This window comes from Motacilla alba, chromosome 5 (genome assembly GCF_015832195.1).
Source record: "Motacilla alba alba isolate MOTALB_02 chromosome 5, Motacilla_alba_V1.0_pri, whole genome shotgun sequence".
Lineage (NCBI taxonomy): Eukaryota > Metazoa > Chordata > Aves > Passeriformes > Motacillidae > Motacilla > Motacilla alba.
The window spans coordinates 55,521,174-55,548,138 of record NC_052020.1 but is presented as its reverse complement, the minus strand read 5'-3'; the positions used below and the strand labels follow the sequence as shown (position 1 = coordinate 55,548,138).

Genomic DNA, 26,965 nt, shown 5'->3' with positions numbered 1-26,965 from the left:
GGGACATAAAACAACTGGGCTCCGTTTTGATCAGTTTTGAGATCCTGGTCTTTCAATGAAAACACTTTCATGACAATTGTGGCAGGCAGGCAGTGGGGATGCTAATTTGGTCAGGACATAAATACTGCTGTTTTCTTCACCATCATGCCAGGCCTGAGATTGTCAACATGACAGCTCCCTTGTGAGCACAGCTGAAGACTTGGTGAAAATTCCCAAAAGCACATGAAGGTGGTAGCTGCACTCGTGAAGTCAACTACGCACATTTAAGTCTCGGGGTATGATTAGGGGAACAAAACTGCCTGAAACAAGAACATGTACTTACTGCAAAGAGTAAGTTACACCAAAAAGCAGTGCTTCAGTACAAAGTGACTAATGCCATCTCTTCACCAGGGAGTATGCGCTGAAAACTTATTCTATAGCATATTAGAAGAACTACCCCTCCCTCTAGGGCCTGTTCTCAAAGTGGTGAAGAAGTCTTGCTTTTATAGGCAAAGACCAGCAGGAAAAACCAGCATTTTTACCAGATAGTCCATCAACAAAAAACAAAACACCTGCAACTCTCAAAAGCCCTGGTGATGTGGTTTAGCAGAAACACTGCAACAGCATTCACTGGGACCATGGACAGGAATCATTCATGCATCTGCTATGGGTTCACTCACACAAATTCAATATCACAGCACTGCATCCTGCTCCCATGGAATACAACCACCAAAATGGTTTTCCAGCAGCACATGCACCCAAAACACCACTGGTTGTGACAGGCACAATCAGGGGAGTCCAGCTTTACACTGCTTACACCTTCACCAAAGCTCAGGTGGCTGTTGCAGGCTAGAGCTTCATCCAAAATCTAAATAACAATTTACAATTACATTTACTTAAAATTTTCTCAGGAAATTCTTTAGGAAAAAAAAAAACAAAAACATGTTCACTTTCTTCAATAGTTAGGCATCTTTTTACTTGTTTAAAAAAAAAAAAATATCAGGTTTGGGCAGTCAGGGGCCACTGGGCAACCAGACACAGGACATAAGAATATTCACAGTCCTCTCCTGCTTCAGCATCCCAGCACTGAGGAGGAAACAGCCTGGGTTCAGCACCACAACGGCAAAGTAGAAGAAAGCAGAATGAAGAAAGGAAAAGATGAGAGAACAGATTTCTATCTAAAATGACCTAAGATGAAACTAGAATTTATAAAGCACTATTAGTAAATATCTATTAAATCCACTGGAAATATTCAGGCTGTATCTTTATTTCCAATAACTCCTCCATACCATAGATACAGACTACACTTAAGGAAAACCATGCTTTTCAAACTCAAATATCATTTCCTTAAGTTACAAATTGTTGTGTGAATCAATACAAGTGACTGCAGGGACAATAGGACATGATACCAAAGGGGTTTTACTTTGCTGTTCAAGATCATATTGTTTCATAGATTATTATTTATGATTCAAATTGAAGCTCATAAACAATTACAAATCAAATTCTTCTTGCTTCCTGGGGCCCAAGCTAAGGCAACACTAACTTGCAGAGTTTTTACTCAAGAGATGTTGCTGCAGTAAACAGATATAACCAGTGTCAACCCAAGAAAACAACCTCAGTAACAGAAATGCTATAAAAATTACCAAATTCTCTCAGAGGATGAGTTTGGAGGCATCTGCAACACACAGAAAAAGTTGCCCATTTTATTGAAGTTATCTGTGCATCAACATCCTTTCTAGGCAAAGGGTGTGATATACTTTGTTCATCACAAGGGGTACACATCAGATTATACTAACACGTGCAAACCATTTAGATACTACAGTGCAGCACCAGCAGAAAAATTGAGAAGTAAAAAGAGAAGTCATTCTGTATTCTGCCTGGTATTTGAATGGTACATGAGTTCACATTCTGAAGAAATAACACAGCAAGCAGTTCATTCACAAGACTGGTCCAGTACAGAAAGGGGCAGGAGAGGGTGAGGGAGAAGGGAAATAATCTGATCTCATAATTACAGGCTTCCTGACAATGCATACACACAAAGAAGCCGTATTAAGATTTTTTCATAAGCCCTTATTCTGGTTTTTTTCCTTCAAGATTAACTGCTTGATGGTTCTGTCACAATTTACAGCTATTTTTAAGTACTACAGACAAGCAACACAGCATGTATCTGTGTGTCAGAAAAGAAGCAAGGAGCATACACAATGCAATGCAAAAACTATTCATGTTTTTCTTCTTACAGCACATAGCCAGTGGATTCCACAAATCACACAGTACTGTTAGGAAACTGTCAAGACCAAATCTATATTTAATTAATTGCTTTCTCATTTAGAGAACAGGTTACAAGGGTTCTGTTCAGCAGCACAGAACAAACATTTTAAAGCAGTGATTAATTTTGCCAGTTGCAATGAACATTCTTCACCATACAGCATCTGGCACTGTTTCCATTTTTACAATGGAAACACTATTATTTAACAATTTATATACACAAGGTATGGTTTTATAGTTGAGCAATCTTGCTCACTCTAACAGCACCTGCAATGAATCCACATAACTCAACCAGGAAATTGTCACAACAAACCTATACAACATTTCTGGCATTTATTATTTTAAAGTTATTATCGATGCATACTTTTAGGTGTATCTACCTAAAGCAGACACTCAAGAACTTGGAGAAAGTTCAAAGAAAGATAAGAAACTTGCAAAGATTATTCCATTATTTACACTGGGAGGAAAGGGAAGATAGAGTGGAGGAAACATGAGGGACTCTGATTTAATGGCAGCTGGCTTTCTCTATCAGAAAACAATCCAGGTTTCCTTTCATAATTTGTGACACTATAATAACCATAATCTACTTGACTTTAATTAAAAATATATAAAAATAATATTTTTGTCTTTGGAGAATTATCCCCAAGCAACATCTATTAGCAAATCCAAGCCAAAGGCACCATTTAATCCACCTACTCCAGGGTTCAATTTCTCCCACAGTGTGTAACTGCAAGTGCAAGTGGATTTAAAAAGAGACCATGAGAAAGAAAGAACTCACCATTCTAACTACTTCAGGGTAAGTCTGCTCTGTCAAACAGCCTCTGCTTATTGTAATGTAGTCCACCAGTTCATTAAGAGTGGAGCGCTTGTATTCTTTCATTTTAAGGTCTGAAAGCGTGTCCATGAAGTCAAAAATGACACAGCACTGTTGAAGTTTCTTTAGGAACAGTTCAGGCTGCTCTGAAGATGGAACGTCTATGAAACAAGAAAGGAAATCTTTGTGAGTCTGGCATCTTATTATACAAAACAGGATTTCTTTTTGAAGATCAATTTCAAAGGAAAGCAGCATTCATACAATTCTTGTAAAACAGAGCTCAATTTAACAAATGAACCGCTTCGAGGAACTATATTACTATTGTGTGTTTGAGATCTTGAACGTATTGTACAAGGAATTTAACCATCAACTGCTATGAGGAAAATAAAGTTCACCAAGAAAGTCCAGGCTTAAGTAGAGAACGGAAACACACCAGCACTCAAGACTTAATTTTACAATAAACAACTACTTTGACTGGAGGTTGGGATTTACCATCGTTAACTTCAACTCCAAAGAAGGATGAAAGAAGTGTCAAACACATCAAGCTTGATTAATTTGTATTTCTAAAAACACCATGTCATTTATAACCCTGTAAGAATATACATGAATACATATACATGAATACACAGCAAGACCATCATTCCACAAACAAGTTTTGAGTTTCAATCGTTATCTCCACATTGACACTTCCCATAGCAAAATCAATTTCACTGAAATAGAGGATCTTTTTGCTGTACTGTGAACACATAACATGCATCAATAGGAACATTTTCACAAAAAAATAATATGTGCTTGACCAATAAAGTAGGCAGAACTCACTACTTTTGCTCTGTTTTCCTAATTCGCAGCAAATGAAAAGACTTAATACAATAATAAAAGGAATGTGAACTTCTCAGCTGTTGGTTACTTTACCAAATGCATCAAAAGAATACAGAGGCAGCTTCATTTATCCAATGTTCATGTACACAAGAGGATAGCAGAAGCAGAAAGTTGCAGAGATGAAATCCACATTTTTATTCTGAAGGTCTGTCCTCAGACAAGGGAACACTTCGCTTCCTTTAAACTACCTGGTTTTATTCAAGGCACCAATGCCTACCTCAGCACCAAAATCCATTGGCTGACCTTCCTGATGTCACTTAAAAAAACCTTTAATAGTAAAGAATTTACGTTTTATTTCTTAAAACCTGGACTTCTAAAAGGCCAATCTAAGATGGATCTTCTCATTGCTGACACAAGAAAAAGTCATAGTAAGGAATACCTGGCAAATGCTGGGAGTTGTTAGTAATTGTATGGTACTTTTAAGTAGTTTTAAGGCTTAAATACCACAAATCTGTTTTGCTTAAACACATAGCTTCAATTTAATTAAAACCAGTGCTTAAAACTAAAAAGAATAAACATGGATTGCAGTACAAATAAAGATGTAACAGTTTGTTCAACTTGTTTTTGTTTACAGCACTGAAGTAGTGACAGGATTGAACAGGGAATCTACATGGGAGAAGAATCCTCCACAAACACCTCTGGAATACTGAAGGTCCCAAAACCAGGGACCCTGAAGCCATTCCACTGGCCAGGTCTCTCTCACACATTCAAACACCTCAGAGGAGACAGAGCTGAAACCTAAGATGAGCCAAGGAGACAGAGAAACTCATTAGCCTTCGCCCACAACAAAAAAGATCATTTCTATACACGACCTTTCTAGGGTTACAGCCCTACAGGACATAAAGGGCCTGGGGAAGCAGAGTTCTGTGACTGCTCTCTTGACTACCTGCCTTCAAATAACAGAGAGATGAATGGACTTCAGAATTCACTGTTATTAACAAGCAGGCAACAGTTAAATGATGAAGCATTTCTTCCAAAGACAGCCCTTATACACAGGCTGAAAAAAATAAAGTGCAATTGGTTACTTTTCAAAAGCTTTATTTTTAAAACTTACTCTATTTCTTCTTTATTACACCTGTAATCCACCACAGACTGTGAAAATATTTTAAGGGTATCAATAAATCTATGTTGCTACATGACCATAATGGGGTTTTGGTTGCACTGTTCTACATGACTTTTACACGTTTGTTTTGACCAACAAGGACGTTATAAAGAAAAACAGGCTGAAATCAAGTGGAATCCATTAGGATACAATTCAGCACGAGTTAAAACCTGACTCATATATATGACTCAAGATGACACCCATTTTAAGCAGGGTTCATATTAAATAAAAAATTTTAAATTACTAAAGCATTAAAATAAGTTATGAGTTTGTTTTCTTTTTCTTTCTCCAGTTAAGTATCTGGAGGTGTGGGAACAAAACAAAAAATATAATTACATTCTTCTCAAGAAAAACCACTCTAAAACCCTTCACGAAATTCATGCCAGTCTGGCTGCATTAACAGGCCATAAGAACCATAGGGGAAGCTAAGAAAAACCAAACCACAGCCAACCAAAAAACCTCCAAACAAACAACAAAAAAACCTCAAAGCCCCACAGAATAAAACCCCACAAACCAATTGTTCTGGTCATATCTGCTTTTCTTCATTAAGCAAGTTGCCACTCACACTAGGGAATACAACTCTAAGAAGTTTCACTCAGTAATTTTTCTCAATGTTCCTGGGAATTTGGGGTGCCTTGGGAACAGGGCAACATCCTATGCCAGAGGTTTTTTTGTACTTGGAAACATGGGAAGTACATGAGAGTAAATATACTTGAAAAATTAGGGGGTCCTATGACAAGAAAAGGGTGGTACAGATAAATAAAATCAGTATTCCATGTTCCCAGCCTTCCCACACAAACCATGGCATTGGCTGGTTTGAGATTCTGGGGTGGGAGTTCTTTTTCTGGTATTTGGGGCACATATGTACAGACCCCACAGCAGAACTCCTGAATCCCTTAATGCAGCAGCTTGGAATGAAACACACATTTCCCTACAGATGTTCACAGCTGGCTGAGGAAAGACAGCAAACCCTTTTCTTCTCAGCAGATACTCAGAGCTTTCAATGAATTTTACTCCCATGCTAACACACAGCCACACATTTAGGTCCCAAAATTTAATAACCTGCAATATTACCATTGTATCTACTCTCACATAAAAGAACAGAAAATTGAGCAACCACTCTAATAAAACTGTGTAAATACACATAATACTTTAATAACCTATAAAATAAAATTAAAGTGACACTATTAAGCGGCACATGTGATTTATGTCAAATACACAGAGGAGAATACATTTATTAAAACCAAAATTTAAAGCAAGATAAATTTCTGTTTGGGTGACTGTGAGAACTTTCCTCATTTTCAGGTTTTTGCTACAATTTAATTTTCAGGCTTGTCAGTTTTCTCTTCAGCCATTTAAAACTGTTCAGAGCTTTTGAAATACAGTGAGCATTCACAGACTCAAAGGAAATCGGCTTAGTGAAAGCATGTGCTAGTACATCTGAATGCTGATTATCAAGACAGAATCAAAGCTTTAAAGTCAAGTTTCTATAAAGTTATCAGAAAAACTGACAGAAAGTGCTATAATATTTTTTTAGACATGGACCAACACTTTTTACTGCAAGGGCTGAAATACTAAAATGGCTAAAGCAATTCTGTTTCTCTCTTAATAGCCTTTTCCCAAAATAATCCTAATCCAACCAGCCCATCCCTTCTCATCAGTCTCTGCCTTGCGCATCCTTTTATCAACTAAAGACATAAAAATCTGATGGCACACTTTTACTGCAAGTCTCTAACAGCCATAAAAACATATTAACATTTATACTACATTCACGTTTTAATTAAAGTCATTTATAAGTAACTCATTTTGGATTACAGGGAACAAACTATGCACCAGAGAAACTGCATCCAGGGAAGTGAGCTCTGGCTCTCCTCTCCCTGACAAGTGAACAACCAGATGGGGGAGAACCTGGAGCAGTTCCCTCCTGCCCCTAATTTTGCAATGAAGGATACAGTGCTGGGAAGTGAAGAAGTGAAGGTGTAGGGAGGGATTGAGCTGCTCAAAGCAACATGACAACTGTGAGGAAAAGCCATGGGACTGCAGACACAAGGCAGTAAAAAATCAGAATGAAACAAGACAAAATATGCAGATTACATATGAAGTATTAAGCAGAACTAGAGGATGCTCACACATGCTACCCTTCACCCACATATCAGAACATTTATGAATCATTAAAATCAAAATGCTCTCAGAATAAGTATTGCTTCCAGTATATACATTACTGGTATTCATTAGCTTGAAGATGACATTTGCATAGAGAATTAGCATCATCTTCTTGTATGGCAGTAAAAGCAAACACTACATTAAACACAAAAAATAAAAACACATACTAAAACCAAAGTAAGTCCAAAATGGGGAAGAGAGACTAATAGTACCATTTTTATTCACATTAATTTTAAGAACTTCCTTATAATGTCCCAAAATCTGAGAACTCTGCATTCACTCCATCGCTGAGATTTCCTCTTTCAATTAAGTTGCAAAATTTCAACTTTCCCTTTTGACTTAATAGCAAAATAATTTCTCAACTCTCTTCAGTTTCCCTATCTTCCAGATACTAAGTAAACCTAGCACAATTCTTTTTCTAGTTAAGCAAAATCTCATTGTGACAAAAAAAAAAAAAATCTTCCAAACCCCAAACAGCTCCCACTTTGCTGCTACTCACCAAATCACATTAAATACAACCAAGTACTGCATCAAGACTTACCTGCACTTACCTGCACAAAGGGGGCAGCGGTGCATAAAACTGCTACAGCTAACCCTCACAAATCACTATGAAGATTTTATTATGGAAGAAGTTACCTTTCTAGTCTTCATTCCAATAAAACTGGCAAATTTGAATTTGAAAGCCTTTTGGTTTTCTTTGAGAAGCTGACTTCAAGAGACCCAGCTCAGATCTTTCCCTAACTTACAGTCCTGAAATACAGAACCACCACATGTCTGTAGGTCACTTTTCACAGCAGAATATTGGTCTTAACATTCCAAGAAGTACAAATGTTTGCCCTCTTTTTCTTACACAAACACTTCTCGGGAAAAATAATCACTATCCTGATTGCATTGATTTAATTTTCCTAACTGGCTGTCAATATTATGAATGCCTTGCCAAAGTCAGTAATCATTCATTTATAAGAGGTGCTTTTCTCAAAGCTGTTTTCCCAACCCATTCTCTAGACTTAATAATTATACAGGCAGGGCAGCAGTTAGGCACTGTGTTCCAAATATGTAAAAATCTAACCAGTACAATTATTCACACAGCAATAAATACAGTGGGACAAACTCAAGCTGACTTTCCTGAGTGAAAACACTCAGAAAGAAAAAGCACATTACCATACCATTTCCAGCACATTCAAACTGCATGATTAGAAATGCAACACAGGACATAATCCACCAATTTCCTGATAATCACTCCTCTTCAGCTAATCTGTCACAAAATTGAGAATTATTTCCCTGGCCATAAATTTGCCCTGACACAAACGGAGCAAATTCTCACCAAGTGGGAGTCTCCTGGGTGGTTCCACAGGGATACTGGATCCACAAATGCCTCCACTGCTTGTAACACTCCCCAATCATTTCAGAGATATTCAACAAACATCATTTACTGGGGTGGGTATTATAAACTCAGTGTAGATCTAACATATCATTTGAGTGCCTTGAGTGCAGATGGGGCAGCATTACAAACAACACGGGGTACTCCTTAACAGATGTATTCTTAGTGATCTACACTGCCCAAATTTTGTAACGTGGATATATTAATCAAAATTCTGCCTTTACTCACATATGTGGTATCTCAGTAGAATAATACATGGATGAAGGGCTGCAAATTGACAATAAAAAGAATAAACCATATTTTTCAAAATTATACTTTTACACTTTATGAAGTTTCAGTTGAACCTTTTGCCTATTTCCACAGCAGGCATGTTGCAGGCAATAATTTAATTTCTCTTCATTTTCATACAGCTCAATCCAGAGCCACAGCAGTCAAGTCTCAGGGAAAAGCCTCCTTTGGGCTATGGTTCATTAACCTGTGACCAACACTCGTCCATTCTCACCAATAATGTCTGTATTGTGAGCATCTTTCAACTTGGAAGTGAACCAAGACCACAAGCCTGGTTGTCAAAGCTCTTTATGAGCCCTAACGAAACATTATTCCATGAATACTGGCTGCAAAAGGTCTGTATTAGTGCAAATTGGCACTGATGATGTGCACCCTCAAGTGAGCAGAGAGACACCAAGGGACCCGAGGTTTTACAAGTTTGGGTGCTCTCACTCATCACTGACCTACACAAGGAATCTGTTATGAAACAGTTACATCAAACGTCTCAGATAATGATATGTAATCAAGGAAATACATGATGGATAGTGAGAATTCCTGAGCAATTAATGGAAGACAAGACTGCCAGGGTATTTTGGTACACCAACTGGTGTCCCACAAAAATAGACTCACGAGATATTTGGTCTGTACATTATCAGTCCTCATGCTTGGACTGATAATAACCACTCAGCAGAACCGTGTCTCTTCATAATCAAGTAGCAATACCTTGGTTTTTAGGTAAACTGACAACATTTTCAACATTTCCCCATTAGTTCCTCAAGAACTGGGATGAGTTTAATGAAATAAACCCAAGACAGTCAACGTTTACCTATTCTACATGCAAGTCCATTCAAGCCAAAAATGATCCAGGCCAAAGAAGGTGAAAGAGAACATAAGGAAAAGGATTCAAATGACAAGATTTCAGGGCAAAATTGATGGAAAAACAGCAAGTAGATGAGTGCACCAAAAAATTTCAGCAGAGATGGAAGAATGGCAAAGAGGCTGTGAATATTAGGAGAGCAGACAGAGGGAAGGTAAAGAAGGCAGGGAAATAACATAAATTATTAAAATATCAGGAGGGAGAAAATGAGCTCGAGCAGGAGACTTGGAAGATGGAGGAAAAAATGTTTAGAGAATATGTACACAATGAAAGTAGAATATTTTAAAAGAAAAAAAAAGTAGTAGCTCGAAGTGGTTAAGCAAAACAAGAACGAAGGAGTTAGAGGTTAGGGGCTGGATTTGATTAAGCAGCCACGTATCTGGAGGTTCTTGACACTCTGACATCTTTAATATATCCAATTACATTACTTGGGGTGAGTTTGCCTAGACATCAAATCAACACTTACATTTTAGCCCCGGGCTGATCAAAGGTTTTGTAGGTTGCTTTTGCTCTCTTCTCCCCCCCCAGTTTTTACTAATATTTCAAAAACAATTATTAGCAATTTCTGTTTTTTCCAGGAAAGCAAGCAGGCTGGCAAAAATACACATAAATATGACTTCAATTCTCTAAATTGAACACACAGCATAAAGCTCCAAAAGAAGACAAAAATACTTTGCTGAAATACTGGGAGTTACTGTGGCCAGTTCCTTGGACGGACTCAAGTTTCTTTTACACTGGCTCAGACAGCTCCTGCCAATTGTTTTAAGTAGTTTTTTACTGAATTGCACTTTCAAAGTACAAGCTACCCTTCACTCAGCTGAAGTCACCGAGTTTGCTGAACAGTCACCAGAGAGAGCTGGTGCCAATGTCTGTCCTGCCACTTAGAAAACACTGACCTGAGGTAGTCAAAAAGTTATCAGGATACCTTTGCCACACACTTTCTGCCCAATACCATCCAGCACTACACATGAAACACTTAATTGTTACTTTTCAAAGTCGTCTCCAAGAAGGGGAAAAAAAGCAGAATGGATTATAAATGTTCTTTATTAAAAGAAAGGGGAAAAAAACACAAAAAACCCCACTGTTTCTTTTCTAAATTCTACATGTATATAAACATAAGCATCTTTCAGTTCGGTTTTTTGTTTGTTTTTTAGATGGTTTATTGCTTCTGGTTTTCTTCTGACACTAACCTCTTCATTTAGCCAGATGTATTAAAAAAAACCAAACCTGGGAGACAACACTAAAACACAGTAAACTCAGCTCATGCTTTGCAACTCCCTGAGCTGTTAGAACATTCTCAGTGTAAGAATCAAAATACCAACAAAGTCAGAAGATCTCCCGAATTTTAGCACCATGCTTGGTTACAAACACAAGGCTGAGTCTACATGGGAAATCCTTGCAGCTGGTGAGGCTCCAGCATTAGTCACTAAGTGTTATTCCTTCCACCTTTGCTCAGCTCTAGCTGGTAATGCCTCCAGTGCAGAGCCCTCCACCAGCTCCTTTCAGCCCTTACCAGCAGGAGCTGCACACCAGAATTAAAGTCAGGTTTTAGTGTAGATATTTGAATAGCAAAAGCGACAGGTAGAGCAAATGCAAAGTAAGCTGAACTTGCCTACGTGCTCAGCTCCTCTACCCTAAATCACATCCCAAAGAGCAGAGGCAGGAACACCACACAAACAAAGCCACCTCATTTTCCAAGGGATTTCTCAAGCATCCAATACACAGCAAATGGTAGCTTAATGCTTCATGGAAATCACGCTTTCCTTTAAAATCTCTAACAGTTCTTCAAGGTGCTTTTTAGTGTATTTTTAACTGCCTAGCTGGTCTCTAGGACCTGCCATCCTACATCCATTCCAAAGTTCTTAGTAGAGCACTGGAACCCAAAACATCAACAGAAACACCAAGTCTCAGCTTATTATTTCAACCTGGTCGTGCTATGCTCAAATCTCTTATCTCATACTTGTTTTCTGTTAATTTCAGAGAGCATGATGGATTGCATTGCAACTTCAGCTTTATCTTGCTACAGTGTGTACAAATTTTTTTTCCATTGTAAATTAATGGCAGTATTACGGCAAGACCAACCATTTAAAATGAACAGGACCTTGTTTCCACGTTTCTTAGATGGCAAAATTTTAAATGTTTACAACTTCCAGGACACTAAGAAATAAACCTTTGCAAAAACCCCATGATGGCCTCCTGACCTAAGACAGAAGAATCCTTAAGAGGATTATTGTCTTTCTTTTGATAAGATTCTTACCAGATGACATTTTTTTTCTGCATGACATGAGAGGCCTGTGCTCTGTAATGATCATTAAGTATAAGAATACAAACACGTCACAGCAATCTTACAGTTAACTTCCACCCTTAAATGCAGTCACAAGGCAGCCCAGGATTTGCATTGCAATTCATTTCTTCAGTGCATTAAGTACATAATGAAATAATGATAAAATTATACATCTGTACATGCTTCCTGTAAGAATGCAAAAATTGTATCTTGCTTAGTAAGTGCTCTGAAACTGCCATCTGTCCAAATAAAATATGCAATATTCATTTTGCTTCAACTACAGAGCTGCTCTTATGAAATTTATACAGAAATGCCCAGACACTTGCAAAAAAGCTTGAACCAAGAGCACAGGAAACCCAACTCATAACTCTTATCCAAGCAGGCTCAGAGCAAGTGCCAGAATTGCTGCTTTGCTTGATACTGACCCACTAATTTATCCCAGAAGTTACAGGAATTCATTCTCGAGTGAAACAAATAATTATGTGAGAGCTGTTCTACATACATAACCCACTGTCTAAGAGCTCAGGCTTATATTTTAAAATATTCACATTTATTAGCTTAAATAATATACATACATACAAAATATACATTTCTTTAGCCCTGTTTATACATTGAGAAGATTTTAATTGAACCCTGAAAACATGATTTCCATTCTCTTCTCATCTGGCAGTATAAATTTAGTCAGCAACATATTCTACTTTATGCTAATTTACCACAATAGTCTCCCAACATTTTCCAGTAATGTGCTACACAACCCAACTGTTTGCTCTCTCACTCCCTCCAGAGAGGGGACAAACGTGTGTAATGGAGTAAAGATTTTATGGAACTGCACATCATTAAGGTATTATGGTTAGGTAAGAAAAGAACCCAGTATTTCGTAAACTTACCCCAAATTTATTTCAAAGGATGCAGAAATAAGCTGGGAATTCACTCCAAAGTCCCCACATGGACACAGTGAAAGCTCAACTTCTTACACATTCTTATTCTTATCTCCTCTTTCCTGTATAAGCTCCGGCATGACACAACAACAAAATGATGGGGTTTGGCCTTCATTATTCATTTAGTTTTCTTAAATTCTAGTTTCAGCCCACTGAGATGTCCAAGATGAGAATCAACACCTCGAGCTGGACTCAACGTTATGCCAAAAGCAAGCTGGGGTTACAGGGATGCTCCACCAGCAGCATCAAGTCCCTTGGGGCCAGCAGCCCCCGTCTTTCCTGAGCACAAGAACAAAATCCCTGCTGCATCCCAGCCACGGCAAATACAGGAAAACCTGAAGGTATACAGCCTGATCTGCACACGCTGGGATAACAGCTCCTGGCCAGCTGAGAAGCTCCAAAGCATTACTGAGAAGATGCTACGTGAGGGCTCTGCAGCACGCGCAGCCCATGCGGTTCCCTTGCCAGGAAGGGGCTCCCACTGCCGCACGCTCCCTGCGGGGCATGCAGGGCTCAGGCTGCACACAGCCAGCCCCTGACATGGTCACCTGTGAGCCTCACACGCTGTTATTCAACACCTCGTGACAATAACTCAAATAACTCAAAGGGAACACCCTTTTTCATACTGCCAAGCCCAGTGCATATGTCTAAATGACAGAAAATAAATATATAAATCGACTTTATTTTGCTTTTGCAATTGCTGTAGAGCTCTCTCACATTCCCTGGTGCACAGAAACACACTGCCATTCTATACCACTTCTACAGCAACTTTTTGATCTTCAGATTATTCAGGATCTGGAACAACTCAGCAATAGAAGAGAAAAACATGACATTTATATAATACTCTTCTATAACCTGTCAAGTTAATATGTGCTATGCTGGGTATTTTATGTTATTATGTATTATCATTACATATGTCTATGAAAAAATAACAGCTATTCCTTTAGAAATAGCATCTTGTCCATCACAGAATGGCTCAGCTCAGTTTCAAAGCTATGTAAATGAGAGAGTCATTTACTAGTAATTATCCACCTTTAGAGTCTATTGCTCTGTTATACCTAAACCAGGTATTTTTGCTAAAACTTGCAAAATTGAATGACATAGACTATTAGGCCACTTTTCTCTCTTTTGAACAGAAACTTTTTATTCTGCTTCTTGAACCCTAAATGGGATAGGGATTTTATCTACCTAACACGGTTCTAGAGAGCAAAGACCTAATTTCAGAATATTTATAATTGTCTAAAGAACAATCTTTATCATAACCTTACACTAGCATGATGTACACGGACCTTTTTTCACAAGTCCTTTACCTCTCACCTCTTCAAAAACACTGAAGAAAATAATCCAGGGTTTTTTAGATAGAACATTATCTACCTGCTTGTGTGCAAATCCATCAAAGGGGCTTTTGTCCCTCAGACATGCTGTCTGCTCCTGGGCAGACAAATATATCTGATGACCACTGGGCCTTGGCACCTGAATTTCTATAGATGTTACTTAAACTCTCTGCATTATCACTATCAGTCTACAACAGCACATTGCTGTTAAAAATAAATATTTGACCCATAACAAATTAGAAGTTCTGTATTAAATTCTCAAGGACAAGTCTGAGAAAATTAGAAACTTTACAGACAAGGTTATGTCATGCAAGGAACACAACCAAAGGTAGAGCTCTGCTGGGCTGAGAGTCACTTTGCAAAGCCTTCTTAGTTTAGACTGTTACAAATATTAAGCAGGCATAACAGTTTAGGCATTAAATATAATTAAAACCCTTCCTCTGTGGTTACCAAACAATATCCTTCATCATCAACTGCTACCCTCTCTACCTCTTCCAAGCTACTCATTAGTTCAGCTGCTTCTCTGTTGAAGATGATAAACTGAAATTAGATTTCCAGTAATATTTATCCCCAGCTGTGCTGTGGTCACAAACTTCATCTTGAAGGTGATACCCTGGCCAAACTGAAGTCAAGGAGTGTTACTCTGGTTCATTACAACTGTGATTACACCTTTGCTCTAATTGGCAGAAAGCTCATTGCTTACTAATGAATTCAAAAAAAAATTAAAAAAGGAAGAGCAATCATATCAGTTATGTATTCCACAACAAATTAATGGAGAAGAACTCAGCAGGAAAAGTGTGTGCTCTGCAGGTTTATACAAATACAGGTAACTCTAAAAGTGAGGTGATCTAAATACACTACTGGTGAATTAGCATAACTTTCTGCAAGCATTTTTATAGAGCTTTTGCAGGTACAGATCAGCAAACATGCTTTGTATCTGCCCAAAGGAATACACAGATCACACCTTCCCGGGCTTGCACTTTTCAGAAAGCAGCCAGCTCACTACTAGACCACTAGCAAGAAATCTTTAACTTATACACACCCTTTGTATTTAAAGACAGGACTTGAAGTACATCCCTCATGCCTCCTCTTTCTCCCATGAAGTATCAAATTCATTAATACATTATTAAATGCCGAGTGAAGGGAGCCATTCACAATAAAATTGAGTATTTTAAGTAACTGCCTCCCCTGGACTGAGGTTTATCAAGAGAAGGCAGACACCATCCTAGGTTCTCTTTTTTGCACTCAGGCTGTATCAGTGGGCACACACACAGATGGCCCTTTCCCAATCCAATAGTTAACATGCAGCCAAAGTAGGTCAGTGGGCAACAAAAGAGTTTTTACCAAACTAATCCAGCAGCTTCAGTATCCCACGAAAACAACAGGGCAGGACCATCAAAGCTGCTGTGGTCCCAGGACTAAGTGGTAACTGTAAAGGCTAGAAAGCAAAATCCCAGCCCATCCAGCTCTCCTCGCTGTATCCCACATGGCAGTTAATTATTTAGTCTCAGAGATGCCAGCAGTAGTCAACTAATTGCCTTCAAGCAAATCAACTGAAGCATCACTGGTGTGTGACTTACTGCTGCCTCTGACAGAGGCATTAATGTATCAATCCTGAACATAAGAGCTAACAATCTAGCGAGCTGTACACCCACACCTCTGGTTCCTGTCATTTTCAGAGGATGCTACAGCTTGTTTCATTTTCATATCAATGCCAGCCTTATGCTCTTGTCAAATGGAAATATGAGCCCAGCTCAGGAACTCCTCTGGCAGCAGAGGCCTGCTGGTTTCAGGGTCTAATTTATACTGCTTTTTGCCATTCCTCTGGGCTGCTCCTACCTTTGCCTGCTCATGGAATTTCTCACAGTCCTGTACTACTCCTTTCTGAAGGGTGCCTCTTTCTCTTGTTTCTCTGAGTCTATAGCTGAAGACCTCCTCCAAGCCAGCCCCCAGCTCCTCCAAATGCCATCTATTTTTACCGAGGCGCTGCCGTCTCATCCGGATGCTGCTAATTGGCCCCTTAGTCACAACTGGAAAAGTAACCTGGCTGAGTAACTCCTTCTGAGCTGCTCACGTTCATTCACACAAGGAAGCTGCCAGTAAATTTGTTCCAGGGTTCAACACAAATTAACCAGAACTTAGCTTCTAAGATTTTAAAGCAGTGTCACTTACATGCTTTATTTTTTTTTTTAATAATAGCCTTCCAGCACAAGATGTTCTAAGTTCAAAACCCTTAAGCAAGCACCATATAAAACAATAGAGAATGCAGTGCTAGAGATCAACTTTACCCTGCCTATTCACCAGGGTTTTTTCACCACATATTACCAACACCAAAGTGCAAACTTGCAAGGGTTACTCAAAAGAAATGACAAAAACCCGATGTAAATTTAGATTTTTGAAGACTGAAACAAGAAAAGACAATACACACATAAAAGCAACCCATTCTGAGAGGGGTGCTTTTCCACACAGACTTCTTTCTTATGTATGTGACACAGCCCAGCTTGCTACACAGCTACAAAACGATGTTCCAGACATCTCAGTGAACCCTCATTTCCCAATCACTTTGCTAATGAAAAGTTGAAATATCTTGGAATTTCCTCCCAACTATTCTGCTTCTCTGTAGTTATCAACCAAATTGGTACAAACAGGAAAAACAGACCATGAGAAAGACAGACTAGTTAGGCAGCTTTTACTAGGAAAACACTGGGAGGAAAAAAAAAAAACAAAAAACTAAAGACTAGTTAGGCAGCTTTTACTAGGAAAAAACTGGGAAAAACAAATAACTAAATGATCTGAATTCATCCTAAATTATTTGACAGCCTTTGTAATACTTCATTATTCCACTAAAAAGCCAAATTTAAATGCTTGGTACTTAAAAGCCATTACTTTAGAAATATAGTACATAATTAGAAAATTAGTTTTATTAAGAGAACCTGACTCATTTTTACTAATAGAGATAGGAATAATTTAATATTAATATAACTAATTCCTTCTAAAAATTCTGATGTTACCACAGACAAATACATCATGTGTTTTTGACAACATGAATGCAACTCTCAGATATCCTGAATATCATCTGTAGTAACTAAAAGCAGAGTCTTGACAGGTTAGTAATTCTGGATTCAGTTCAATACTGGCAGGATTAATACTATTTCCTAGGACCAAAGAGATCCTGTTCCACCTTATGAAGACAGCACAGGCTCCCAAGAGTAAGTGAAGGACCTTCAGCTGTGGATCATTAAGAAACAGCCATTTAAAAAAACTGATGTTTTGGAGAACACAGCATCCAGTAAAATGATGGAACACTTTTTCCATGCTGGACTCAGGAGAACTTAAAACCATTTATTCTGCAAATGAGAAACTGAATGCTTCGATGATGGTTTGTTTTGCTGAGAAAGGAACTCCTTTTTACTTGAAATGAAGGCTAAAACAATCTGCTTTAAATGTGATTTTGCTGAAAAGAATATACTGCAAAATCCTTGCCCAGCAAACCACCACCACCATCATTAGCTGGCACATCCCTACTTCCCACTCTCACATCAGTGTGGTTTGGCTGGGGTTGTTTCCCTTTCCAAAGGAACAGTTCCATATGGCTGTGTACAGCCTTGGTCCTGACTGAGGGCTCGACTTAATTACAGAGTGGGAGTGCACATCTCTTTGGGTTCAAACACATGTAGGTACCTCAAAACCAGTGAGGAATCCCCGTTTCCCATGACACAGCACTGTGAGGGACATCAGAGCCTGGAGAGAGCAAGGAGTGAGCAGAGGGAGAACAAGACCCCACAGGACATCACAAGAGCCCATCACAAGAGCACCAGGCAACCTGGGCCCTAGAACCCAGCTGGAGAGCATCCCTCTCACTCCTCCTCCAACTCCCAAACCTTATGGTTCCACCCAAAATGCTGGAAAAAAAAACGTTTGGGAGTTTCTAGCTGTGGACAGACATGGTTACTCCTAGTTACATATTCCAACTCTCCAAGAAATGGTTCAGGCATACCCAAGTAGTTTTTGCCCAGGTAAAGGCCTGATGATTTTCTCATCATTTTACAGGAGACTCCTCTCATCCAATCTCTGAGCAGACCTCTGTCACTGCACACAGCCTTACCTGGGCACCCAGGCTGCCTTGGCCTAATGCAAGGTTTCAATCAGGATTCAGCAAAGCAGAGGAAATTAAAAAGGCTGCTTGTGTAATGAAGAGGAAAATGACAGGTTCTTCTGCTTTGGGCACTACTCTTCCCACTCTGAGATAATCCTTCCTTGAGGCACCTGCACCACTTTAGGGCACTCATGGGGCAAGTATTTACTCTCGGCCCTTCCTTCAAAAGCTCAGATACCTGATAAAAAAATCAAATTATCCCAAAATTCAACAAATTGGTAGACAGATGTAAGCTCATGCATAGGCATTTTGATTAAGTCATAGTAAGGCAAACAAAATTGTATTATTATACAGTAGTGTATTATTATACAGAACTTTACCTGTTCAGGAATAATTTTTTATCATCATTTCTCCACATCCTCACTGTTTCCAAGGAACAGCACATCAAGTAGGCCATGAACTTTCTTCTGTTTCCTATGTCAGGAAGTGCTGGGACTTTAAAAGGCTGAGGGGAAGGTGGCTGAGCTCTCCCAGCATTCTGCCAGCAGCAGCACTCAGCACCTCTCGGCTGCAGAATAAAAGGGCTGGAGCAGAGCTCCCTGTGCTCACCCGGCTCCAGGGAGCTGCAGCTCCCTGCCCTGCACCTGACACAGCTCCTCCCATCCAACAGGTCTGTCCAGTTCCTCTCTGTTCCCCATTCTGTGACTGAGCAACAAACTCCCCTGGCTTTTCCCCCTTCCCTGATCATCCCACCTTTCCTTGATACCCCCTCGGAAGCTGCCATTAACCCTTAAATTTCCGGTAGGTCTAAGATAACAATCCTTGGTCTTGGGCTTCCTGAGCCCTTAAAGCAAACAAAAAACAACCAACAACAAAAAACAGGGAGTTTATTTTCTCAATGTAAGCAATGAACTCATTGAAATCTGTAGGAAGAAGTAGTTTAGAACTATTTGAAAATGTTTAGGGAGCACAAAAGAAAAGCAAAACTAGGGTGACCACAGTAAATGTCTTATTTACAGTACTTGAAACTCCTAATGTTTTCTTAATGTCCATGGGGGAGAATACACAGGAGGTGTATGAATTTCCCACTGGACTGGTATTTTGAAATTAAGCTACTTTTTTATTATGCCTAACAAGCAATGCTGATGTCCTTTCTTAAACCAAACTGAAACACAGTATTTCATTCCTATGAAAAATATTTAAGATCACATTACTGGTACAAAAACTTCTGGATTTATAACTTTCACATAAAAACTCTGAAAACTCTAATTCTAGTTTATTTTTATAAGAAAATTTTACCTTTATTCTGAGCATAATTCTCTACCTTCAACTGGAGGAGAACAAACTCAGGCCCTGGCATGTTCAACAACAACATCAAAACTTGTCTTCAGCAAAAAGATTGGCAAAAAATAAACTGAAAATCTCTCTTTTGGATTAGAATACAGTCCCTCTTAACATCCTTCAACACGATGATCAGCCCTTGCTTTATGAAAATGTTAACCACAAAACACACCAGCCAGAGTAACACAAACATTAATACTCATCTTGCTTCACCTTTCAAATATTGAACCTGATTCAGCAATCCTTAATCAGGCAAAGTACTAATATAATCAAATGAGAATTATTTCTGAGCATCACAAAAACTGGTCTAAATTCTGAAACCCAGGAAAAACACAATGGGGGAGACTGATCCTACACTTCTTCAGATTTGGGCCTCTCAAGCCTAGGAGAACTTTGCAGCTAGGATCAGGTTATATGTTAATTTGATTTCCACTCACTGTCTCAAAGCTCTAAAAACCAGAAACAAAAGTATCATTTTAAAAAAGTAAGGATCAGCTTTCCTCTGACTCCACTGCTTTGCTACAGCAAGCAAAGACAAAATATTCCTAAATGATATCAGCTGCTAAAGTAGTCAAGCTATAAACCAAACCAAAAAGCATCCTACTTGAAACTTAGAGCCTAAAACATAAACCACTAGAAAAAGCAAATAAAACAACATCCCACCAACAAAGGAAACCCTAACACCTTATCCTTTGTTTATGCATGAAAATTTCCCAATTAGTCACTCAAAACTGTATTTCAGAAAATATAACTTTTAACTATATAAGAAACTATAATAAAAATGTCTTATTTTTACAGACCTCTCCAAATTGAAGAGTGTTACCTTCATTACATCCACAAGATGAGTATTTCCACAAAATGAATATGAAATTTCCCTCAACAAAGCACTCCAAATAACGCCCCTCCTTTTAACCTGAGTGTTTACTGAAGGTATGTTTAGAAGTCCAGCACTAGCCTATAGTCTAATTCACTTGTCTAACGAGTGAATTATATTCATAACTGGATGGTGATTAACACTAAACAACCCAACACTCACACAAACAGCACAGCAAATCATTCTTTTCAAACTGCCAATCGCTGAGGTCAAAACATTCATGCTTTTAAGTCAAATTACAATCAACTTCCTCCCCACCCATTCTATTATTTCTTATTCATGCATTGACAAGAGCATGGAAGCCACTTCACAAAAAACCATGGGTCTCTTGGAAGAACGTACACTATTTAAAGATCAAACTATTTAAAAACGAAAAAGAGGGAAAGGACTTCTTGATTTTTAAAAATAAAACAAAGGGTAAAAAAACAACAACCAAACAAAACCCAAACAAATTTAGTTTCCCTTTTGATTTGTGTTAGATACTTCCTTTTATCCTCACATCATTTTATCCTTTATAGTGCTCAACTATAAAGGATCCAACCTTTAGAATCAAGCCAAACATTTATTTTCTACTCCACATTTTTTTCAGAAGTTGTCCTGACTAATATAGCAGCACTTTGAATTACCAGCAATTCACAGGTTCAGTTCTGGTCTCTGAGGAAATGTTAGGTTTAGAAAAAACTAAGAGGAAATTTTAAAAATACTGCTTTTCTCTTCTATTGGAATTCATGCTAGAGCCCCTCTTTATCTTTCCAAACTACACTAACGTAATCAAGTATTTTCCAACCAAATATTATTAACCTCCTGGAAATACCACTTCTGACAGCAGCAACAGCACAGGGAAGACAACACTGGGCAGGACTTGTAAGAGCTGGAGTTTTTGCTCGCAGCAAAGCTGCTGACACAGGTTTCTGCTTACCCAGCCTGGATCCTCAGGGCAGCTGCGACGAGGGAGCCACGGCCATGGGCTGGCACAGGAGGTGGCTCCACAGCTCCTGGCTGCTACAACTTCTCTCCAGTTTTCCTGGATAAACCCACGCCGGGCAGTCCTTTCATCATCTGCATAATCCCAGCCTCTGTGATTGCTGCACTGTAACACCAGTGCCCCAGTGAGTTTTCTTTCCTGAATTATGGCCACGTAGAACATGACCGGGGGTGTGCCAAACAAGATGATTAAGCGGCAAAATACGACGAGGCATGAGTTATATTATTAATATTCCTATCTAGCACTAGCCACAGAGATGAGGGGTTTGTGCAGCCAATAGCAGCTGTGCACAAAGCAAGCTCCTCCACTCTGACTCGCTTTCAAAATAGGAGCAACTATTTCTTTTGAGCAATTTTGCTCTTTGGTTGCTTTGACACTGAGCTGTATTTCGGCAGTTTATAAACTGCTTCCTTTTTCAAACTCTACCTTGAGACAGCGTTGGAGGAAACTCTTTAAAAAGCAGTCTCAAATTACAAGCCTTTATTTTAAGATAATAAGAGCATAACCATTTTTCAACAAGATATGTTGAACTGCAATTCACTGATATAAACATTTCATATAATTAAGAATAGACATATATATATCAAATCTCCATAAATTTCAGATTCATCAGAACACTGTTTCATGTTTCCAAACTTATTTAAAAAATAAACCAATAAGCAAGTTTTAAGGAGTTAATATAAAATATTCAAGAAACCTTATTTAACCTCATTTTGCTTTTCCTTTTTTTTTTGATGTATGAAAATTTAACACATGACAATAAATTACTGCATGGTCCACTATCAAATTAGTAGAATAAACACTGAAAGCCCACACAGATGAATTTTTTGATGCCATAAAAGATCACTTCACGGGGTAGGGATGTGCTGTTCAATATTCCCTAAGACAAAGCATTTGCTACTGAATCCTTCCAATGAGGATCTCCAATGCGTGTGGTATCAGCCCTGTCCCCAGCAGTAAACAAAAGAGGGGAGAAAGGGCAGGCAAAGATAGCTGTGCTCAGTCAGGAAGTGAGAAAATAGAAGAGCTTAAGCAGGATCCCAGTTTAAAATTATTTTAACACTATGGCCTTTCTTTAACCTGGTGAGCCTTGCTAAAACATGCTAAGGAGAGGAAAAAAATCCAGAGAAAAGCAACAAAATGAACTATGGATTTCAGTTAAATTTTTTTTAAAACCCTAAGAGTATACTACTCTTAGGGGGAAAAATTAATTAATTTTGCAAAATAAAATCAGGAAATACTGTACTATATTAAAAACAATAATAATTAATTTTAAAATTTTATTCCTGAAGAAAAATAGAATCTGATCGAAAAGCAAAAGACTTTGTGCTCAAAATGAACCGACGAAGCAACACTGCTCCAGTCTGGATACTTGAATTTCACTAGGCACTTCATCATCTCTAATCAAGATTTTTTTTTAATGTTTGTGATAGTCTCATTTTTGAAAAGAAAAACAGAAATAGTTCAATTAGCTTTGTTTCTATTAAAATAAAATTAGAGCAATCTTTCAGTTACTTAGCTGTAATAAAAGCACTGAATCTTAAAGAGTTAGCATAATGTCATGTGTAATTTTTATCTTGTTTTTCCTCAAAGCTGACAACAATATTTTTTTAAAAGACTGTCATTTTTATGCTGTATTACTCACAAGATACCAATGCAAAAGAATGCTGAGAAATAAAAAAGGTTATTAAAAGCATCCATTCATTCTCAATGCTCAACTGGAGACATCCTGATTCCTCTGGATGTTTACTTAGCACTGTGTGATACTCAGGACTAGCTCCCACCAAGTTCACTTGCACTTTGAGTCCATTCTGTAAATCACCAGCTCGTGTCTCAGGCTGAGCAGCAGAAACGGTAAAGGAGCAGCTCTCGACAAGGAGCAGAGATTCACCCAAGATACAAAGAGCAGAGGAAAGAACAGAGGCTAACTCCTCCAAGGAAACGTCCCACTAGTCTAACTCATGAAAGCCTCATGTTTCTTCCCAAATTCCTTGCTGCTTTTCCATCAACTTTGACAGCTTCACAAGGGGGAGAAGCTGGGGTCTTAGAGCTACAGATTTAGGAGACTGCAAGCTGGAAGAGGCTACCAAAGCAGGTAATTTAACCTAAATGAAAACAGTCCCTAAGATATCCTACAGAAGCAACCCTCCATGAATTAATCTGGCAACATGTGCTCAACTACAACTTCCCAAATCAAGAGCCATGACTTTTAGGAAACTCACAGAGAATTTATCATCCATTTAAAGAGCTCCTGCCAGCACAGACTTTTCCTCACTATTAAAACCACATGGATCCTGCTTTAGCTGACAGCATCAGTTCTTCTTCTATTTAACCAGTATTTCCTCCGCATAAGACATGGCCATATCTGCTCATGAGCCTTTCATAAACTATTCAAAATTATTTTTTAATTGTATTGCATAAGGTATTTTCTTTGGGTTTTTCATCATTTAATGGGGCTACATCTCTCTTACCCTCCTAGAGCTCCTGCAACTTTGGCCATGATGCATCCTCATATTAGTCTTACCAGAGCCCCAGCCAGATCTAACAATGATGCCTCCATCACACCTCAGAGGAAACAAATCACCCTCATCTGCTCCATGAGGATGACACACCTACATTCTGGTTAATAACAGATTCTAAAATGCCTGGTCATTCTCAATTATGATACCCCTATCTAGCTGTTACACACAGAGTAATCTGCTGTCTCAGACTTCAGCCAGTTTTGGGCTGGTGTGCATGGACAAGGCAAAAAGCTGACCCAGGGCACAAACATCACCCCTCACAAACAGCAAGGGACCACTAGGAGAGTTCTAAAGCACCATTTCATGTGGGCAAACAGGCACTCTTTCAGAATTACATTTTTATAAACTCTGAAAAACACTCCTGAAATTTAAGAAACTGTATATAGCAATTTTAGCCACAATACTGTATAGTGTAGTAGTAAAAAAAAAAAAGTAATCAAACAACCAAGAACATATTTATGAAAACTGAAAACTGCTTTCTCTCAAAAGCAGAACTAGCAGGCTAGATAGATCAACACAGACCCTCTGAAAAGTCTCTTGGCATTTTCTTTTTCTCACTTTAAAAGTGAATAATATCTTTTTTCTTTCATGTAATTTTGACAAAGTCTCCTAGGTTTTAGTTAAATCTGCCTACAATGAAATGATCTTTTCTAGAATAAGTAGGCCATGGAAAACTCCATTTTCCATTTAGATTCAAACAAGAGATTGTCATTCATTTGGATATTATTTTGTGGCTCAACGTGCACTTTGAGTGCAACATGCTAAAAAGATAATGTTTTTCCCTGGTTTCTATAGCACCTGCTAGAAGCTTCAGGCACACAAAATCAAACCTATTCCAAAGGTACAAAACATTAATCACCTCTTTTGACATTTTGCAGGTTAAGTATCAAAGGTGCTCTACTGGAAACACTGTGTTACCCACATGTGTGCAAACCTCTGCTTCAGAAGCAAAATTATCTCCCTTGAAGTTAACTATTTAATAACCTGGCACAGAGATCCTCTCATCAACTCGCCCCATGGAACTGGTCATAAAAGGAACCCCACTTAGAAATTAATTAGAAGTTCATCCTCCCTGTTAAATCAACTACCCTGGTCCTGAGCAGTGGATTCCTTAGGTCTTTTCTCTATGTTTACTCAGGCTGCACAACACCTTCACGCTACTTTTCTCTCCCCTCTCCATCCCTAAAAGAGAAAATAACAAAAAATGCTGGGATACTTCATTTCATGTGTCCTGCACAGCATCTCACAGGTCAGAAATGAAATGGCTAAAGAGCCTTTAAACTCTGGCTCATCAGCAAGTTAAGAAACCATGGCAGCTCCCAGGACTATCCAACCTGCAGGGATGGATGATGCTCATGCAGGGCTGAAGAAAACTTCCCCTCTTGGATCATCCATAAAACTCTACTTACACCCAGCAGAAAGCCAAGCCCAGTCCCACCACTTCAGTAATGATGCTTATGGTCTTCTTAGGGTGCTCCCAAAGGCTGCAGCCCAAAATAAACCCTTTAGGTAAATTGTCATTGTGTTATGGCTTAGAAAAATGTTAATAGTAACACTGAGCTTTCTGAAAACTTCAGAAAATAACACTCCACAGCTTTCAGCTTAACTTACATAATCATGATCAGAAACAGTATTGCTCCCTTTGAAAATGAAATTCAAAATGTTGCATAAACTGACATAATTTAAAAAAAAAAATGTAAGACAGGTAGGAAGAGAAAGGGCTTGGGGTTTGATTTCTTTTGCCCTCCCACCAAGATTAGCAAAATATTTGTAGCTGAACTTTTTTTTTTATTCAACATGAACAGCAGATCACATCCAGACAGTAAGTAACTTTTTAAACTGCAAGTCCATTGTCATATTTGTCCCACTAATTCTTCCAGTCATTAAATGTCTTTTTTTAGGCAAACCTACTAAACAGCTTCCTAATATTTTCGAGTAGTTTTGGTCCAGGTAGCATCTGCCAACCTCTGAGCTACATTTAGCATCCTCCCACAGCTGAAGCCTAACAGACTTCTCTATTGAGACTTAAATCAGCAGCCTCTTTGTCTCCATGCAACTGCTCTTTTTCTGAAAATGGTATGGCAGCACAGAGAGCACAACACGAATTTAAGCAGTGAAGCTGGGAGAAAACTTCTTGATGTCTGAAGGGGCAAAAAAGAGAGTGAAATCCCACTTACCTACTCACTGGAAAAAAAAAAAGAAAATGCAGGCCCTCCCTCCCTGCAGCCACATGGATGCCATCACAGTGGCAAAAGAGACATTTCAGCAGTCAGAATCACTCACTGCCCTGTCAGCCAGCTCCCATCCCTTCCAGGGAATGGATCAGATGGAATAATTTTTAAGGGTCTCTACCAGACAAGACCATGTTTTACACGGTAGCTTTTTTTTCCATAAAGGAAATCTCTACTCATGTAAATAAGCTTCTCTGCAATTTACAGCTCCTCGCAGGATTGTCCTAAAATTTACAAGTGCAGTATACTGATATGCCACACTAACTTTTTTCTTATGTTTAGTATTAGAAGCGTGTGGGTTTTTTTCAGTATTATGCATGTTGTTGCAAGAACAAATATTAGGACTGATGAGCCAGATTTACTTAACATTGCTGATCATCTTGCTTTCTCTAACATATGAAACCAGGAGTATTTTTGTGTTAAACACCAACTACTTAAAACAAAACAAAATAAATCCTTGTGGGCTTTGAACCCAGGCCTGCTACGCAGTGTGCCTTTATTAACAAAAGACTGTGCTGTGCAAACCTGCCATTCGACATGATCATTATCCTCATTCCCCAAACACCTTATAAAATCAGATTATTTATCACTAGGTGAAATGACAAATCCATCATGCCCTAACAAACGGTACTT

At 38.6% G+C, this 26,965-nt stretch overlaps 1 protein-coding gene across 3 annotated transcripts in view; it reads right to left on the bottom strand.

Moving 5' to 3' along the window:
- The window catches only part of PPP2R5E (protein phosphatase 2 regulatory subunit B'epsilon), a 74,373-nt gene that overhangs the window by 29,332 nt on the left and 18,076 nt on the right, over window positions 1–26,965 (bottom strand). For all 3 annotated transcript variants that reach the window (XM_038137272.1, XM_038137271.1, XM_038137270.1), the window contains exon 3: window positions 3,023–3,219. In XM_038137272.1, coding sequence (XP_037993200.1) covers window positions 3,023–3,219 — 197 coding nt within the window. The remainder of the gene's footprint in view (window positions 1–3,022; window positions 3,220–26,965) is intronic.